Here is a 20,370-nt window from a genome sequence, read left to right on the forward strand (position 1 = left end):
TCCCATCCTTGTTGAAAGCCAGTTTTGGAGCAGGGAAATTCCATCTGAGTGATGAAGTACTGGAACTGAGATGTTCACAAATGTCTGCGTCAAAATTTAGTATTCCATGAAGTGAATACATAAGGGTGGGAGTTATGTTCTTGACTTTCAAGTGAGAAACTGGGGAAGGAATTCAGGTGCCTAAACATAGATGTCTGGGCCATTTTAGATGCCTCCACTTCTATTGCAGAAGAGTGTTGGTTTCTCATAGTCCCAGGACACAACTACCAGACCCATACTATTGCCTTAGATGAGCATGAGCAACATGATCTAATGTTGAAGTTGGCCTCACTTTGAGTAGGAGAGTAGGTGGAATGACTTCCAGAAGCCCCTTCCATCCTAAGATTTCATGGTTCTGTGCCCCAGGGTGGGTATCTGAAATGGTATTTCACACTGGGATGGGATGAGTTGTCCTCCACAACTGCTCAGTCTTTCTCTACATTGACTGTAAAAAGAACTCAAGTTACTAGCTTAAACTTGACATGGACCTAACTTTTAGATGGCTATGGTTAGGACAGAGGAGTCCCACCTCTTGTGTCAACACTGAAAAGCAAATAATTCAATAGTAATTGCACATTAATGCAAGATTAATGGATGATTAATGGAATCAAGAGGAGTTTCTATGCAGCATTTTGAAACAAAATCAGATCCCATCATGCTTAGAATAAATGATATTAATTTTTTATCTAAGAAACTATGTATAAAAAGAGTGATGTGTTGGAATAGAAAATGTACTACTTCAGAAGATAACACTTAAAAGATGCTTTCCATAGGCGTTTTTCAGCATCAGATTCTTTGTTTAGTTTCCATTATTATAATCACTAGTGGTTTGGACAATTTTCCTGGGTTTCCTTTTGTTTCTGATACAAAGGAGGTGGGGGGGCGGGGGAGGAAGACAATAGTAGCAAACATTCCAGAGGGGGTAAATTAGTTCTAAAACTTTTGATTTGCATTGTTTGTCCCTTTGGCTACTGAAGGTAGGCAGAAAAGTAACCTTTCTGACTGAGTGCCTTGGAAACCCATAGTGCCTAGGGTGCGTTCAGCAGCAGTGCAATCTAGTCCGTATTTGTTAAACCATGCTGTAGAGTAAGTACAATTTATACCACAGGCGACTTCTGTAATTACCATGCTTTAAAATGGATTATTTCATTTTCACTTGAAACTGACCTATGTATTAACGTATTACAATAATTACATGATTTGTGGTAAAGGAAATGGGTTTTGGCTCTTAGCAGAGACTGCTGGAAGCAAGCTGTACTCTTTCAAGTGCATCCATTGGTTTTAGTTTGTATAGGACATGAGGTTTTGGCTTCTAGGAGCTATGTTCCATTAAGCAGGTAACCTGCTCTACCGAAGGTGCTTTTTTTTTTCCCTGTATAGGTGAAAACAAACGCACCTGTGGAGTTGAGAGCATGTCCAGGCTCCAGGAGCACATTTTGCCATCCGTAGAGACGGTAATGAGATTGTGCGCATTCTGCGTTCCAACTACATTCACACAATACACAGGATGCTGAAAACACATTAACACTGGAAATCAGAGAGCCATTCTCACATCCTCATGAACAAATTTCTAATGCCTCATATGTTATTTTAAAGAATGATTAAGTAGCCACATAATGTCTGGAAAATACAGGACTCAGCTTTTGCCAGAGAGGAATTGTTTCGGGTTTTTTGTCTTTTTTTGATGTTGTTGTTTTTTTTTTTTATTTAAGAGGTACATTATGGAGGTGGAAATGTTTTCAAAGTTTCATTTTCCTCATAATAAAACAAGCCAGCTGAGTAATGTTGTGAAAATACTGAATTATGTGGATGAGATTTCACCCACAGGGACATGTATCATTCTACTGATGGCTTTTGACACTGAAAATAACTGGCAGAAAGAGGCAAATTGTCCAAATGGAATCAAAATGAAAACTTTATTCAAGAAAACAGCTGCATAAAACTTGAACTTTTCCAGAATTTGGCTTGCATGCTAAATATTTGCAAATGTACTCCAGCTGAAAAACATGAACAAGTCCATCAGCGTTCTCCAGCATTGGCCAATATACCTTTCAAAATCTGTCATTATAAATGTGGAGTGACTACATTTAGGGTGTTACACCTGGTTCACCATAGCATAGTCTTCATAGCTCCATGGAGGCTGAATTTCACTTAGTATACAACAATGAAATTTGGCCTATTCTTTTTCCAAGGAACCTGGTAACATTTTGAGCCTAAAGTGTCATCTGACATCTGATGGTGACATATGAGGGACAGTTCAAGTTCAGCAATCTCCAGAGAGAAAAATCAGTCAGACTGAACAATAAGATTTAATTTCCTTTGAGCAATACAAGTGATACTGCTGAACTAAGCATAAGGGATATGCAGAAGTCAAGCAAACAAGAATTGTATTTCTCTGCCTCTTTTGCTGATGAATAGAAGACCTGCATCTCCAGGATGAAAAAATACTTTTCAGTAATACTTTTCTTATTTAAAGAAAATTCAGACCAACTTAAAAGAGATCCCTATAGACCTTCTAAACCAGCTCCATGTAGGGTTAGAAATGTAGCATTTGCTCCTGCTGAAAGAAATTGCAGAACTACCATTTACTTTAGACTACTGTAAGATCCAGCTGCAGGTCACCTAGCCAGTCAGCAGGGAAAGGCAGAAATCTTCAGAGCACTGTCTAGCTCTCAGGTTTGATACCTGAGCAGGCCCAGTAAATGCCCTCTCCCAAAGTGCAAAAAGGGCAGCATCTGAATGCACCGTGTGTGTGTGTGTGTGCACACCCTGAAGATGGACTCAGCAATTGCTGCTGAAATGGTACCTTGTGCTTGGAGGCCACCTGGACACACCAGTAAGTTGCAAGGTCCATTCTGATGCTGATTTTTTGCTTCCTCTCAAGATTGTCAGGCACCTGGTTTCCCCCAGATAATCAAGTGGGCCCCAATCTGTCCCCCATGTGTCTCATACTATCACCCTCCTACGACATTCTTGCTGCTTAGTGGTGAGCTAATGACGCCAGTGCTAAACATGATTAGCACATACTGATGTGTGAAAGAAGCATAGACCTATTTTTTTAATAGGTGTTTGACCTCCAGTAGTCCAAACAGATGGGGAGAGTGGGTGGGAGGAACCTAAAGCAAGCGGTGGAGCATCTACAATATTTAGGGGGGAGGGAGCGAGCAAGCCACGTCTTTTGAGCAGCACCTCAGTGTACCAAGTCTGGCTTTAATCAGGGCTACCAGCCATCAATTTCATGCACAATAAAACTCACAGTAGAAATGAAAAGACATAAGGAAAATGGATGAAAAAGACAACCAACTGTACATAACAGAAAGTCTAAACAGGCTCCTTCCTTTCAAAGGGTTGCTGCCAGCTTGCTTTTATTTGTTTTGGAAATGAAATCATCATGCAAAAGGGGTTTGTCTTAATTAAAATTTCCTGTTGTCCCAAGTGCAGATGTATGGTGGGTGTGAAAGGAAATTAGTGAGTAAGCTGTGGGTAGAATTCTCTTTCCTGGTGAATCCAGGCAGCAATCAGTGATACTAAACTTCAGGAAGGTTTAAGTCAGTGATAACAACACACTATATCTGTTTCAAATAAACAAAGCAAAAGAAAGAAAAGAGAAAAATCTTTTTTTTTTTTTCACATATGGCATAAATTCAAATTAAAAAATTACTATTCAACTCACGTATCTAGCAGTACATAAAGTAACATTACTATAGAAGAGTTGTCTTAATTTAATCCTATTTTTTTCTTGGCAGCTAGGATTCAAGCCAGCCTTTTGCAACCAAGACTTCATTTACAGTTTATGTAAGCGACTCCTATATATGAACATAAAGTAAGCATGCTTTTACTGTAAAATCTGAGCAGTCCTTAAAAACATCATGCTTCCTCATGTTGAACTGTGTAAACACTTATTTATACCAATCCATGACAGCACATAAAGTGCCCATCCACAACTGAAAGTAATTTATTTATATTTGTCAAAAGCAAAACATCACATATTGTTCTATTGCAATAATAAAACTAGTTGAATATATAATTCCAGGAGGTACAATTTTGTCTTAAACCTTTTTTGAGTGTAAACAAATTACTTCCCATTAATCTTTTCTTTTCCACTAGATTTTGAGTCCCAGTTGTTCAATTTTCAGTGATAGTCAGCTTCTTGCCACTAGTTTTCTGGTCTGCTACATCTCTAAATTGCACTTCCAGGAGAGACTGTTTCTTTTCATGCAGATTGAACAACATTACAGATGACAAAATGAGCAAAAACATTAGGGAAATGAAAAGCAATGTTGAAGTTGCAACCCATGGCACAGATCATTAGATTATTACATCAACATTCATGATAGTGGAAATTTAGGGAACAATATTTGTATTGCCTGGCCCACTAAGCATGTCTGTGCACACCTGTCATTTTTTAATATGAGAGACTTGCCATCATAATACTGGCCCCATGCTGAATCTTTTGCATTAATTCATGTGGCATGGCTTCTAGAGTTGTCTTTTAACTCCAGGGATTATGTTGTCACAGTCAACTAAAAGCTGAACCTTGATCTTTCAATTCCAAAGATAAGAATCATGGAATTGTAAAAGCTGGAGGTGCAAAAGACCAATCACTTTGTCTGATCCTTCAATCTGCTAGAACAAGATTATTATCTTACAGTGCTTTGTGTGGTTCAGTTTCTTATGTTTCAGAAAATCTGCATTTTTCTGCATTCTTATATCATACTATTACACTTTTCCCCTCCTTTCAGCCTGTATTTTCTTTTCTGCTTCTCACTCAGGAATGGTCCCAAGCCCACTCCCAAGATGAGATATGCTTACCATCCACAGAGTACACCTTCCAGCTCTTATGAAGAGGCTGCCTGAGCCCAAACTCTGGAAGAGGAGAGCTCAAGAACACACAACGTCTTAGTGCAGTGTGTACTGGAGGTCAGCGCCACAGCAGAGTGAGGACACTTTAGCAGGTAATCCAGGCTTGTCTCTTCCTCCAGCACAATATGAGTACTTTGCCATGTAAGAGAGTCTTGTACCACAGACATCATCTTTGAATCACAGAGAAACTCTCTTCCCTCTCAGGCATTTTGTGCTGATGCTTTTCCTGTGTATCTCCCAGATGTCACCAGAGCCCTGGGCTACCATCACTATATCTGTAGGTATCTGTGTGTTGGCAAAATGCTCTTCCACATCATTCTATTGAAACAAAAGCCCTCACTGTGCAAGCTCTGCCCTATGGCCCTGTCTGGAGTAGGAGACCATGACAGGCATTTACGTATTGCTGTATTGGGAAACAGAAGCAAACTGCCCCACTCTATTCAAGGGCACCAGTGCCTACTTACAGGACTCCGCTGACACCACCATAGGTGCCTAATCTGGTTCAAAAGAGAAACTACTGTACAACAAGGCAACAATAAATGATTCAAATTGCCTGCCATGCTGGACTGACAGACACACAGTCCCTATAGTGACCTGGGTCTCTCTACAGGCAATGGAGAGTGAGAGTCATAGTGCCACCGTGCTGGCATAAAAGTGCCTCACTCAAGTGTTGTAATTGATCCTGCCCTCTTCCTTGGAAAGCAGGATAATCTCCTGACCTGGCCATATGAAGTGTGATGGTTAAGCACTTACAAGAGGTGGTTGTACATCTCTCTTGTCTATTTCTTTCTCTTCAAGGGCCACACTTATGTTTTATGTTTTAATCTGTGTGGCAACCAGCATTGCAGACACAACTAGACAGCTCTGCTTCCCTGCTGACCATTTCCTCTAAGTAAAGGAGAAGGTGATTTTTACCCTTACCGTGTGAGCAGCAGCAGATAAGGGAGTCCTCTGAACTGGAGTGCGCCTGTGACTGCGATTATCCCACAAGACAATTTGGCCAGAATATGTTCCACCAACAACCAGGTTTGGGTGAAAGCGGGCAAAACAGACAGACATCACGGAGGACTGGAGTAAAACAGGTGGAGAAGAAGAGAGGGGTTACGTGGTCAATCATCTTCAATTCTCTCCTTAAGGAAGCATATTGTAATTAGCATTCTGTATTTTAGAAATCACGTATGAGCTCTGTCCATATTCCTTGCACAGCAGTAATTCTGCTAAAGCTGATAGGACACATACAAAGACCTAGTTTTGACCCTAAAATGTGTAGTTCCATTGGTCTTAGGGAAAATATGCAGCATAGGATGAGTCTTAGCATGATGCTAAAAACCTGAGATAACATCTCCATGACAGTGATGGGAAAGTGCTTAATTTCATTTCCAAAAGTGAGAACTTCAGGTAACCAGATGCCAGCCCTACAGAGGTTGGCAGCCTGGCCCATGATATCCCATCCAGGAGAGCTCTTTCCCTATTGCTCCTCTAGCTTTTAATTCTCAAACAATTTGAGGTGAGTTTGTGAGATCCTCCAAAGTTCACCTCAAGGTGCGCTGTCTTGAGAGCATCAGCTGACAAGCCACATCTCATTGTTGGATCAATGCCTGATTTCTCTGCTACACAGAGGTCCTCTTCTAACAGCAGAGGGAATCACACGTTCCCTTACATTGTCTAAGCAGAAATTAATTTTTCCTCATTTTATGACAGCTGAATTGCCTTCGTACATTTCCTTTAGCTGGGGATCCTGAGGAGCCAGACTGGTTACCGTGGCTATCGGGTAGAGTGCCCCACAAGCCAGTATGGTGATGGGGATCTATCCCAGCTATTGCCTTCCAGGCTTTTTAAAATAACATACAACATCTGAAGTCCTCAAGGGACCTGTCCCTAGAACCTTCATGTGCCAACAAGCTACAGCCAAGAGCAACAAGCTGTAACTCCTTCAAGTCCTCCATCCTCTTTCTAAGGAATTATTTCCCATTTTTATATAATTGGTGCTGGATGTTATGTCTTTGTTTTATGCAAATTGGAAAGCAAAAGTTACAGCATTCATATAATTTCCTGAGAATTCATATACTAATAAAGACAGTTTGCAAACAGAAGCAAATGTCATTTTTTTCATGGGCAGCTTTAGTAATGCTTACAAGACACAGAGCAAGACTTGAACTGCTGCAGCAATTGCAGTCAGAAAGCCAAATTCACTGCTAGTGGTCACATTCCTAAAAATTCCTTTTCTGGCTGTTTCCAATGAGTTTTGGTAACAAATCTTTGTTATAGTTTAATGACCAGATGTTTTGAAGTGGTGATAGTCCTATGTGCGAACCTATTTTACTCAATGACGGAGAGTGAACTAAATTACCCTATTTCAGTTGCATAAAAAAGACTATAGACATTTAAGTAAACTTTGTTGAATTTAAGTAAACTTTGTTGAGCTGCCAAGCTGAACTGGACCCAATGCCTACCTAGCTGATGACCCTGTCTCTGGCAGGAGTAGATGGAGTTCTAAAAACTTTGATGTCGGCAGATGTGTTATCTTCTTTCCTTACTGTGCATCATCCTGATTTCTAGTGGTTAGAGACTAGTTTGAACTCTTACACCAGAGATTTAAAACCCCTTCTGAAAGGGCTAGAATTAATTATGCTAACTCTTGATGTCTATAACTGGGTTAATAAGAATAATGCACAATGTGAAGTTTAAATAGTTTTTACTGAATTCATGTGGCTGTCTGGTATCTATTGTTTAAAGCCAGATTATATACTAAATTAATTTAGTAGAAATACTTATAGCATACAGCAGTATATTCAATACTGGTTTTCTGACCTAATAAGATCGCCAAGACAACAAAATAAGCTGCCACCACCTTTTTTTTTCTCCATTGTCTCTGGATTCTCGTGGCTGTTCACTTGACATTTTTGATCCTTTCCCTTCTTGACTAAAGCTTTTGCATATGTTTCTCTGATCTAGTACCTCATGACTAGATGATTAGCATACATAATGGCCTATTTTAGTCCGTATCTGTCTAAGTGCTTGAGCATAGTAATTACACTGTGGTCAGTCATAGCAACAAAAGGTAGCTTGCAAACATAATTTCCAAAGGACCTATTAGCTTTACAGGTAAGAAAACCCACCTCTGAGTAACAGGACTTTGGTCCTGCTAAGACGGGCTTAAAACTCAGCTACAGTGCAGCTGCCATCCAGTTTCCACAGATCCCCCATACAGTATAACTAAAACGACCCTACAGCACATGTTCTACATTTTATCTCTTTGTTTAATGGCTTTGGGAGTTGTTTTAATCAACCCCTCTCATTCCTTATAACTAAGCTGACAGATATTCTTACATAAGTGAAATAGCCAGATGATTTTAAAATAGTACAGCTCCACCACTGTGTACACCCTGCAGCAGCTACAAGGCTCCACATGTATTTTAAGAAACCCCAATTCAAACAGTCATTCCACAACAAAGTTCTCAGTTTGTCCGAAACAAACTCGCGAGACTCTGAAGCACGGCAAAGAAGCCAAGTGGACAGTGTATTTTTAAATGTTGTGTTTTCATGGTTAGCATGTTTTTGAATTCAGAATCCCAGAATACAGTTAAATGGTCATCAGGATATAGACTGCTAAAGAGTGTTTTTCATAAAGTTCAAAAATAACCTTCAGACATGACACGGACTTAAGCCCTCTGCGCTGCTTCTAGTTTTACGTATCGCTCCAAAGTAACTTGCATTCTTCAACTGATTAAATGTTCACATCCTTTTAATTATGTCAATATTATTTTTCTACCAAGGAAAACTTCTGTCAAATATTAGAATTTAACAGTTTAAGGACTCCACTCCATAGCACTTAATATTGTGATTATTTTCTTAAAGTTAATGGCAGTACTCAGATGAGTAAGGGCTGTAAGATCCAGCCCATTCATTTAACAACTTTAAAAGCATTCATTTTTTAGCCTTAATGGGAGAGAGCGGCAGACAGGTCTCCAGTCTGTCTGAACAGCTCTGTGCTCAAGGAGAGCAGCAGAAACCATTCCCTGTAAGCCTCTTCTGCCTCCAGGCTACCTCTTGTTTGCCGATTCAAGCAGTCTTGCTCCTCTAAAACAGAGTTTTGCCACTGACTTCAAAGGGGGAGGAACCAGTGCGTGGTTAGATTTTAAAATAACAGCGTATCCCTTTTTGCATTTCTACCATACCTTTCTAGGGAAATCTCATGGCACTTTCCAGTAACCATCGTAAAGCTTCCTAGTTTTTTCAGTGAAGCATATTTTATATGCTTTAGGTGCTTGGTTACCTGTTGCAGAGGACAGAAGCAGCTAGTTTCATAGTATATGTCAGAAAGCAATTCCACAAGGAGTTTAGTGTCCACAGCATAAAAGCAGCATTTAGAATAGGAGGTTCCCAGCATTACCTTTTTATGGGTGCCACAAAGCATCTATGTCTGCAAGTTGTCAGGACCCACAAGAGACAGGCAAACCCCAGCGTTTGGTCACCTTCACTTTTCTGAATTGCTCTGTGCAGTGAATCATTTCATTATTCACCTTAGCTTAATGCTTTGGTGTTTTATCCCTCTATGCAAATACAGTCTACTGGATTTAGCTTTCTCTGTCTCTCCTTAGCTTTTTCAACAACCCTACTAAAGTATTTCTGGTACTTCTGGCTTTGTGATCTTCCACCTATATATTCTACTCCTGTATCATGGTGATGGCTTCCTGGTGGGCGCCACCATGCTGGTGCTGCTGCCTCATCCCCTGTGCATGCTCTGCCTGTCCGTGGCGGCGAGCGGCTCTCAAAGGGCCAGGTGAGCAAGCCTGAATTAGATCCAAGTGGTAGCACTGCCTAGGCTGGTAAACCTGAGATTTTTGTCTGGCAAACAGGCAATCCTGCTCCCCAGATACTAAAGCTTCTGCTCCCAGCTGTTACAAGAATCGTGCTGAAAAAGCAATAAAGAAACAAAGCATGAAATGTCTCTTGTCACGGCAAAGAGAGGGCTGGTCTCAGAAATGCAAGTGTTGCCCAGCCCTTGGAGAGGTCTGCAATCAAAGGGATGAAGGCAGCACACCCCAGCCACCCATTTTTGGCAGCTGTCAGGTCATCTCAGCCTGGACAGAGAGGAGTGAGGGGGTGGTGGCTCTGCTCAGCCACCTCTGCCTCCTCCCTCCCATCCTGCTGATGCACTCAATTCAAACAGGCCCCGAGCCCTCTTCAAATGGCTGGCAGAGCTGGTTTTTATTTTAGAAGCTTAATCCAGCCCAGATTTGGATTAATGATGGCGTATCCCTTCAACCACAACTACACATGCTCAGGACAGACAGTCATTTAGATTCTCCTTACTGAGAAGCCTGACCTCAGTACCCACATCTGATGTGTGTAAGGCCCCAGAGACTCAGCTGTCTGTGCTCATGTCTGTAGATTCGGATGGCACTCTGCCCAGCCACCAGTCGAACAAGTTCACAAAGACCTGGGTGCTAAACAATAATGACTTTCAATAGGCAACGACTACTGCATTCAGCGAGACCTCTTCTGCAGGAAACCACCCCCGTAGGCAGCGCTGCCATACTGGTGCCATATGCCTACACTTGACACCAGATGGATCTCAAAACAATACTTTGTCAGTGGGAAGAAGCGATCTGAGGAGTTCACAGGCATTTCTAGACTCCAGAATACCAGGTTATATTGCAGCAGGCGCCCAGGAAACTCCTGGGTAGTTTTTCTAACTGAGCAAACACATGTGAAAAAGCACTACAGTCCGTGGCGTGCTACTATAGGTCAAACACAGACAACAGCAGGCAATAAAATTAACTGCAGCTGAGATGAAGAGGCAGATCCTTTTCCATGCTTGAGGAAATTAGCTTAGAGGGACTGAGAGCAGAGGGACAAAGCTGTGGTACTGTTGCTTAGCTAGAACCACAAAAAGGTGCCAAACTCATAGTCCTTTTCCATAGGAACTGAAGAATAGGGACTGGACCTCTGATCACCTATGCCTGCCCTCTTGAGGAATAAATAAATAAAGACAAAGGCTGAAAGCACATGTACAATTTACTCACAACCTTTTGCTCTCACTCCTCCTCATCAGGAACAGCATTTAAAGAGTCTAAGCACTCCCAGTCCCTCCGAGAGCTGCCCTGTTTTCTTCTGGCTGGGCAACCAGGAGACCATCTTCTCATGCTTGCATTGCTACACACACTTACATGTGGCCCCAGAGCAGATACAGATGATATACTTCAACTTCAAAGGTGGATTAAAATCATCATCTAGAAACAAAACTGCAACTGAGTTACTAAATAAAGCCCTTTTTTCCTGCCAGGACAAGGACTGAGAATCAGCATGGAAAGTAGCTGTATCAGGTCTGAACACTGGTTTGTCTGGTTTAGTGCCCTATTACATCATTTCTGCACCATAAAAGAAGGTGTGAGATACCTTGAAAGAGGCAATTCTAGGGTGACTTCGCCCTGGCTACTGAGATAGATACCTGAATTTGTACACTGAAATAGAGACTATGTTCCTTCCAGGAGTCTTGCTTATTTTTAGTATCAGCTATTATGAATCTGGATATTTCTGTGTTTCACATAAATGTCTAAGTATAATTAATAGTAATAAGGAAACGGCAGAGAGCATAGCAGCAGAATTACAACTGTTTTTCCCAATTAAATTTGAAAAGGTACCTAAACCATGATTTATATGTACGGAAACCTTTACCAAAGAGGTTAACTCTTAATTCTAAAAGCTTTGAATGACAAGACTTCTGTATTGCTCCTCCCAACTCTCTTCCTATTCAACTATGAAGTAGCATCTGAAATATTTTGTGCTAGAGATTATTTGTGGTACCACACAAAATTTGTCTTCTGCTAAAAATAAAATAAAAGCAGTTGACATCCTTCACGTATTTTAAAAAAATAAATAAAACCAAACAAACACTTCTTCAAACCAAATGTCAGAATCCTGCTTAATTAAAAAAAGGAAGTTTATACTTGGTTATGGTGTGTGTCGACATCTATCCCTTTGATTTACAAGAGTATGGCCTGGAAAGAACAGATTGCTTTATTCAAGAGAAAGAAAGGAGGGAGCGGGGCCCAGTGTGACAGGAAAGAGTGTAGGCTGTATTAACTTCAGTGCTTGTTAAAACATGAAGGATTAATGGTAGAAAGGGAGGGAAGAATTGTGAATGTCTCCAGTTTAGGATCTTCAAAAATGTTTGGGGATTCTAAGAATGTCTCACCCGACCACATGAAAGCTGTGCAGAGAGACTCAGCCACACGACTGCTCTAAATCCGAAGCTGGTATTGCTCCACTTATACCATCAAACCAATGGAGCTGAAATGTAGCCACAAATTAAATTTATTTTTATTGAAAAAGTACTAAGTCCTTAAAAAGCAGGAAAAGAGTATGTCAGGAAACGCAGCTCTTTCTTAGCCAAGTTTACAGGGTAGGTAACTCTGACATCTAACCTCAGTGCTGACATCTGAGCATTGCAGCACAATCAGAGCACTCTGCCCAAGTCTGCAGAAAGGCAATATCCAGCCTCATGCCTTCATTTCAACCTTGGCAGAAAGCTGGAGCTTTCTACTTTCATCTCTGTAACTGCAGGTTCAGCCCATGTAACTACAAGAATAAAATAATCAAAAGAAAGTCCAAAAGTTGCCTTGCCAAAAGAGAATCTGTGCTTCAGCCCTTTTGGAAAGTGCGTTTGCTAATATTATTCACTCGGTGGTGTTGTGATGACTCAGAAAAGCAGCAAAACTGTTTGCTGTATTGCAAAAGCAGATAAACATATTTCTCAGATGTGATACAGGGAGATCCTGCCTGCCTTTATCCATGACTGCAACAACAAATCAATTTGGTAACCCTGAATTACCACACATACATGCAAGCCTAAAAATACAATCTTTGCTGAATATCCTACTTCATTTGTTAGACTGAGATGAGAGAATTAAAGCCTGGAGAAATAAGGAGCAATTTCATAACAGAAGCACATCAAAATCAAGGTTTCTCCACACCCAACTGCTTACATGCAAAGTACCCAAATTCATTTGTTTTCTCTGATTAGGACCTGGCTGCTTATCAAATTGCAGGGTCTGATCCTTAATGTCCGTGTGCCTGTGTGTTGAAGAAGCAAGAACTTCCTTGGTTTGTCTGTTTCATTTAGGTCATGATACTCTAACAGTTATACAAGGGCACTCTTAATTGTTTTGATGAAATTATTCATAAGCCCGAAGTGATGGGTCTGCACCACCCTTGCAGACCTGGAGCCTTAGGGCACGCTTCTGCGGATGGAGTGCAGAGCCCTTCTGCTGTTCCTGCTCATACCACAGGCTGGCCAGAATTTGGAGCAGATGGTAGCTGTCAGATAGAGCATGGCGCTCTGGCACTCCACTTGCATGCAGCAGAGCTCACTAGTTTCAGCACAGTATTAGCCAAAGGCTTCTGGACCAGAGCTTCTATACATGCAGCCAGCTCAGAGCAGGGGTAAGGGTGTCGGTGCCTGCCACCACCCCTCATTACAGCTGCAAGTTCTTTGGGATAGACACTGCTGTGTTACGATGGGTTTGTAACAAATTTCTTTCAAAGGCATCTCAGTCTGGCTGAGGCCTCTAGGATCAACCAAATAATAACATTACACAAAAAATTTACTTGGCACACAGGTCAGAAATGCTATTAGGTAATTTCTTAATTTAAGTAATTTAGGCTATTTTTACACTGGAAAGTGTTCATTTGCCTTCTGAAAATAGGGGGCTGGTGGCAGAATGTTCCTATCAACTATGAGAAATCCTTTAGAAATAAGTCATCACCTACATGGGACATGACAAAACAGAAGTTGTCTGGTGTGTTTCTACTGACACTTTTGATGCTGTTAACTAGTGGTTGCCGTTTTCATGCAAAGGGAAATCCCAAGGGATTTTAGAAGTTAAAATCTTTGGTGAATTGTGGCCTGCATAATTTTCTAGTGATGAAACTTCCTTAATGTTCTGCACACATTTACATTTAGTCACTTAGACTTCTGTTTTAAAAAGCATTTCAGACACAAAAGGTGTCCATCCACACACTGGCTGGTTGGTGAGATAAAGGTATTTAGGTGCTGCAGAGTGCATTGGCAAATCCAATTGCCTGCCTTTCTCTTCATATTTAGGCACCTAACCACATTTATAAATTTAGCTCAACATCATTGGAACATTAATTGATGTCTTAACACTTTTGGTCTGCCAGCAGCCAAAATTCAGATTCAGCAACAATCAATTCCCGGCTGTATTTCATTGCTAATTCAGGGCAAGATAGAAGTCTTCTATGTTTGGCTTGCATTCCGTTTGCTATGGAGAATGTATACAGTTTTCCTTTCAACAGTAGGAAATGTCAGGTTGCAATTGTTACCCCTCTTTTTTTTTTTTTTTTTTGGTCAGAAAAGGGCTTATTGGACTGGAGTTCTAATATTGAAGGGCTGTTTAACACAGATAGTTACCCCAACTAAAGAACCTCAACCAAACCACGACCTCCATCTTGCTGTAGTGTGACCACCCTCCCGTGGAAGTGGTAAAGCAATCTGCATGTTAGTTTAGTTGCATTTGGGTTTCATCTGGGCTCAGCAAATCAGTAAGATAAGTTACAATGAACTGTCTGCAGTAATTCATGAAGGGGCAATAACTGAAGAGAAACAAAAGATTTTACATTCAACTTTTCAGCTCCATTGAAATGCATAATTCTCCGTTCCCTGCAGACTCTAAAGAAATATGCTTAAGGACACAGTCTTTGCATAATTTTAGGGACAGTTTAACTAAGACACCAACAATTGCTGTGGCAAATACCCCTAATGCTATGCACTAAGTCTTGAAAACTATACCCTATGCATAGTCGGCTGTGTGTATATCAAATCTACTGTAAGTACATGCTGATAATATAATAAAGAATGAAAACTGATGCTTCCCTAATCCTTTTTCATTCTTTTTATCGCTCATTTTGGCAAGCAGGCCAGAGATTTCAGTGTGCAATGCCAGAAGGTCCTGAAAAGGCAGATTATTTAGTATAGGACAAGTTTTCAAAAGCCATCTCCATCTGTGTAGCCTTAAAGCACTGTTTACATCTCCATGCATTATTATCCATTCGTGTGGATGGCAGAATAAAGATAACAAGATTAGAGTCCATAGTGAAAAAAAGAGGAAGAGTTCAGTTTAGCCTGTTTTAGTCAACCTATTCATCATCATATCTCTGCATTCGTACAGGTTTTTTTGTGAGGAATATGTTAAGCACTGCAAAATGAAAGCAAAAGGCTTGAGAAGCGCATAGACAAAACATCACACAAACCAAAGCTCAAAGTGTTGCAGTCAGGCAACTCAAGCATCTATGAAGGGGAGCCTCTTCTATCTAGCAAATGCCTGGGGAACCTGGCTCGGAATCACAAGTCCAGGAGTTCTGGTCACTTCTTCTGAATTATGTCTGCACATTCTCCGATACTATCTAATATAAAATACAGATATAGTCTTGGCATGCTCACAAAGTGTCCCAGCCACCAGGCTAAGGACTTAAGCCTCTTGTTGCCGCACATCTCTTCGCCCAGTAGAGCCTGCTTTCTGCTGGAACCATGACCTGGCCTCAGAAGCCAGCTCGAGAGTCCCTTCCCAGGGTGGTCCCCATCTGGCACTATGCAAAAGCAGAAGAGATCCCCCCCGAGAGTGAGGTATGGGCTAGGCTTGCTTGGCATCCTGGTGTCAGGGATTCTTCTCCTCACAGAGAAAGCAAACCAGATGATCACTTGGTGGCAAGTTCTGGAAATACCAGAGTTGGGCTTTACAGAGCACACAGAGATAGCAAATTCCAGGCTTAGAGAACAAGAATAGAAACACGAGTTGTTCTTGAGCTGTGGTGGTAGCTTGGTGGTTTCTATGGCAGCAGTTCCCCAAACCACGCATTTAATCAATCAAACTACATGAAGCCAGAGATGAATTAGAAGCCAGTACAGATGCTGCGAGAACAATTACCTACAACTCAGCTTGTGAAGTTGGGCATAGTAGTCACAGCTGCTTATAAGGGAGTTGCAGATAAATGTATGGCACTCAGTCCAAACACCACCAATAAATGCACATGCTATTAGAACCCAGGCATGGTCAGAAGATTGAACATATCAGACCAGCAGAACTGAATCTCTACTGACTGGACCCCTCTTTATTTATCAAGGATCCTATCAGTCTTTGACTGAATGGAGCTTTGCCTGATCCTGGAGATAGGTCACTTGATTTTCCAGATTAAAGCTATGAGATGACTTCTGCAAGAAGCCCTATGGGAGCAAAGGGACAATGGTATCTCTTATTTTACTTGTTTCTAAGCAATTGGCATTTTGTACTCTGTAGTCTGTGTCACTTGGGCAAACTTCTATCAGTTCACTGTCAAAATAATTACAGTAATCTTTTCTTATCTTTTTGATTTAATTGTGGCTCCTAGTGAAGACTGACAGCCTATTATATTTGCCCAAATCCATCAGTTTCACTGATGTATCATTTATAAATAGTGTCACTACATCATTGGAAATAATTGAAAATTAATTAAACATTGCACATAGATATGAGGATTTAGAGACTGAGAGGCACTGATAAACAGCTATCTAGTGGAAATGGAGAAGATACCACAGGCAAGTCTGTATTTAAGAATGAGGGCGGGAACACGAGTTGCCTTTGCACTATTCATGTCTCCTACAGTAAATGACTGTACAAATTCTGATATGAGTAGCCTGGCTCTGCACCCATAGAACATTAGGGAGCAACTAAGGCCATGCAGGAATAGATGACTACCTCCCATTATAGACCCAATTTTTAATCCCCCTTTCTCTAAACAAGCCTTAGTTTTCTGAAATTTCACATCCCACTTTCCTCACCTGCAAGGTTCTGCTGTTTGATTTCATTATTTTTTTCCATGAGTAGTCTTGGAGAGGAGGAAGGAATGAGATAAGTGTTTTTCCAGTCTCAGGGTCAGAGCCTTAGTTGCAATAAATCAACTTAGTTATGCCAGCTTACATTTGCTGACTCCTGGAGTAACAGAGGACCACATTTTGCTAAAAAACAGCTCACCTGGGTCATCCACTCTCACCACTGATGGGACGTTTCATAATGCATCATTACCCTGCCAGGAAGAATGGATTTACCCCAGACAGCTCATGGCAAACAGCAATTCTGCACAGCTCCTGTACATTATTAACTCAGTCCAACTTGAGCTTAGTGTATTTATTTACAGATGTAAACAGGAGATAGCAAATGTTAAGCATGTTCTTCTCCACATGAAATGACTGGTGATTCAGTGTATGTTCAAGAACAATGTGGAACTGAAGTGGAATTGATATTTATCTTAGCTACAAAAACACTAAACATTGTTATAAGAGCTATCAAAATGAATTAATCATAGATCCTAATGTACCCTGGCACATTTTGTTGTAGAGATAATGAAAACACTCTGATCTTTCCAATATGACAAGTTTTTAAAAGCACATCGCTTCTTGCACGTAGGACATTTGCTTGTCATCTTATACTAAAATAAATGTACTTTGACTTTTCTTCTCTGACACTTTTCATGATAAAGACAATCCTGTTTTAATAAAATTTCACCAGAAAGATCTGCTTTGTGAAAGTTAAATCTATGGTATTTGCCATCATTCATATTTTGTTATTGTGGTTATATAATGGATCGTGACATTTTCGCAAAACACTACAAATAACTTCGTATGGGCACTCATTACTAACAAAGGTTCACTTTTTACAATCATTATTATAGTGACAGCAAATATGATAGCATTATGCAGAGCAGTGCTCCTACAGTAAGAATTGCTGGGCAGCCTCTACGTGTGCTGACAGAGACTTCCCTTTTTGCTGCTTTCCAGAAGACTCTGTGCCCCACACGGGAAACGTCTTCCAAGGATAATATCAGCATCTCAGCCAGTCAGCACGTGCTTCTGCTTTCCCTTTGTGGGAAGCAGGGAGTGTTAATCATCATTAAATCAATGTTGTCTGTATACAAAAGTTCTTTTCAGGAAAGTACTTGTCAGTCATCCAGCAGTGGGGGCAGAGGGCAGAAAACTGTTGATTTTAGACCTAAGGCAGAGGACAGTTGTATCCCGGGCTGTAGTGACGGATTCCTTGGTTTCTGGGGCCTTTTACAGCACTTTAGAAGAGTAACTGTTTTATATTTTGTGCCAGGTAACACAGAAAGAGGCTTCACTCCTCACATAGAGCTCCCACAGAGACAAAAACCATGAGGTGAAAATAATTTTCTCGAATTTGGACCAAATGTACTCTCCATTGCAAGTCGCTTGCACTGAGAACAGTTACATAACCCAAACAGAAAAGTCATGCCTATGGCTATTTATCCATCATCTGCAGTGCAGCTAGGGAATTGCATGGTATTTTATATCCTTTATGGAAAAAAATTCTGTGGAAGGATCCCAATGACTTATTGATTTCGCATCTGATCCCACATTTCTTGTTCACCCAAAACCCTTTTAGCACTGGGAGTTTCGGATATACAAGAAAAACTTTAAAATGTAATGTTCACATTGACAATGGAAAGTCATGCTCCCTTCTCCTTTCCTTTCTCCCCTTTTCTTAAAATATTTTACACTAGGTCATGTTGAAATGTAACCAAATCAACAACTACTAACCAATAAAATATCCTCAGGAACAATTGCAGGATTTGGTGATTTTTTTCTCTGTGATTTTGGGATAGTGTGACAAATTTGCATTTTTTATCAACAGAGTTTTTCAAAATTCTGAGTCGAACGAATAATGTCATGTGTTTATAAGTATCAATAATCTAAGCCATCTGCAAAGGAATGGTTTTGCAAAGGCATCTCTTTCAGGACACTCTGTGGATTTTGTCACTGCTTGAGGTTTTGGCAAACCATCAATATCACTATAATTTTCTCTTATGAAATATAGTTTTTGACTGAGATCTTTTTTTTTCCTTAGCTAGCTAAAGTTTAAAAATACTGCATGTCTAGCTCTGCAAATTCAAAGATTAGGTTTTCTCCAAATTGCATTATTTGCATATTGCGTATTAGATGCCAGTAATTCAGAAAGATACAGCGCAAGTTATCAGTGAAACAAAGAAACTCAAAAAAAAAAATGCCTGCCGTATCAAGTGGCAACGAATTCTTTATATTTGGTCTGAAAGGAAGAATACATGACCTTTAAGAAGAGAAACAACATCTTAAAGTACAGATTCATTACAAATCACTATTTTAACACCTACAAAAAGCACAATGCTATTGCTAGTAGTGACCGCATATCATTTAAACGTATGATAATCTACCCCCTCTAAACAAGGCTTAGAAGCAGGAACTGCCTAAAATTTTCTATCCAAGACAAGCAAATTTGTCACTTCCTAATTCTTTGATTCATAATTGAAATCTCAGTTTCAAATGAGGAAGATGATCTATGTTAGGCATTGCTCTAGGCAAAGAAGCATTCTGTTGCTAGCAGACTTTGTATGTAGAAACACAGTCCTCAGGTAATTCAGAATGTTAATTACTAACAGGGAAACTGCACCCACCTGTTGTATTAGCAGTCATTTCACAGACTGATTGGATATGGCACACAATTTTGCTGTTATAGTGTACACATTGACTTTGATGGGTGTGTTGCTCTTCAGGGTTCTGCACAAGAGACCAACAGACCCAAGTCATCATGGAAAAATCAGCTTTGCTAAGGGTAGGAAAGACACAGGTAAGCCCAAGGGAAGGCATGCAATTCTGTGGATCCAGCTGACATCCCTTCAGTCTAAATAATGATGCTTAGTTTCTCTCTAGCCTGGCCTGGAAGAAGGTTTTCTTCTCCCACTCCCGTTAGGAAAAATATTATTCTTTAATTTTTGTGGAAATAAAGTAATTTTAAAGAGATTTAGGACTCAAAGGCTATGTGGAAAACATGGCATACCTCTTCTTGAGCTGCAGATGCTAGTGGATGCCACATTAACCGCTGTGGCATTTCAGCAATAAAGCAGGACTTGAGGCTCACGTGGGGCATTTCATACTGGTGACTTCAGGACTGTGTAAGACACTGTAGCACCCAAGACAGAATATACATTTCCACATTTTCAGAGCCTTTTCTGTCCTCCCCCACTGGTGCCTCTGAGTTCAGTAGTACCTGGGAGACAGAAGACTCTGCCTTTTATATTTGGTCCCCCTTGGCCCCCCTCTACCAATCTACTGCAGGCAGCTCCCTCCTCTCACCTAAGACACCAAAAACCATTTTCCAAATACCACATTCAGCCTTTGGATGTGTGGGTGTAACTTCTACTGATTCACACACAATCTCTTCACAAGTATTGGAGCACTAATCTTAGGTCAAATGATACTTATTTTTCATCACCAAAGGAAGAAGTGATGTAAAGTCCAATCAGAAGAGCAAAAAACCCCATTCATTATCCTGTTCTCCTGAGAACAGGAGGAAGAATCTAAACCAAAAGCCTAACAGACAAGACATGGGTTCTTGTTTACTGAAATCCTCACAGCACAAA

General features: G+C 40.6%; 1 protein-coding gene across 6 annotated transcripts in view; it reads right to left on the reverse strand.

The window, feature by feature from the left end:
- The window catches only part of DYNC1I1 (dynein cytoplasmic 1 intermediate chain 1), a 199,524-nt gene that overhangs the window by 46,119 nt on the left and 133,035 nt on the right, over positions 1 to 20,370 (reverse strand). For all 6 annotated transcript variants that reach the window (XM_064444581.1, XM_064444578.1, XM_064444577.1 and 3 more), the window contains 2 exons: positions 5,824 to 5,970; positions 1,436 to 1,549 (listed from right to left, as the gene is read on the reverse strand). In XM_064444581.1, the coding sequence (XP_064300651.1) occupies positions 1,436 to 1,549; positions 5,824 to 5,970 (261 nt within the window). The remainder of the gene's footprint in view (positions 1 to 1,435; positions 1,550 to 5,823; positions 5,971 to 20,370) is intronic.

This window comes from Phalacrocorax carbo, chromosome 2 (assembly GCF_963921805.1).
Source record: "Phalacrocorax carbo chromosome 2, bPhaCar2.1, whole genome shotgun sequence".
Taxonomy (NCBI): domain Eukaryota; kingdom Metazoa; phylum Chordata; class Aves; order Suliformes; family Phalacrocoracidae; genus Phalacrocorax; species Phalacrocorax carbo.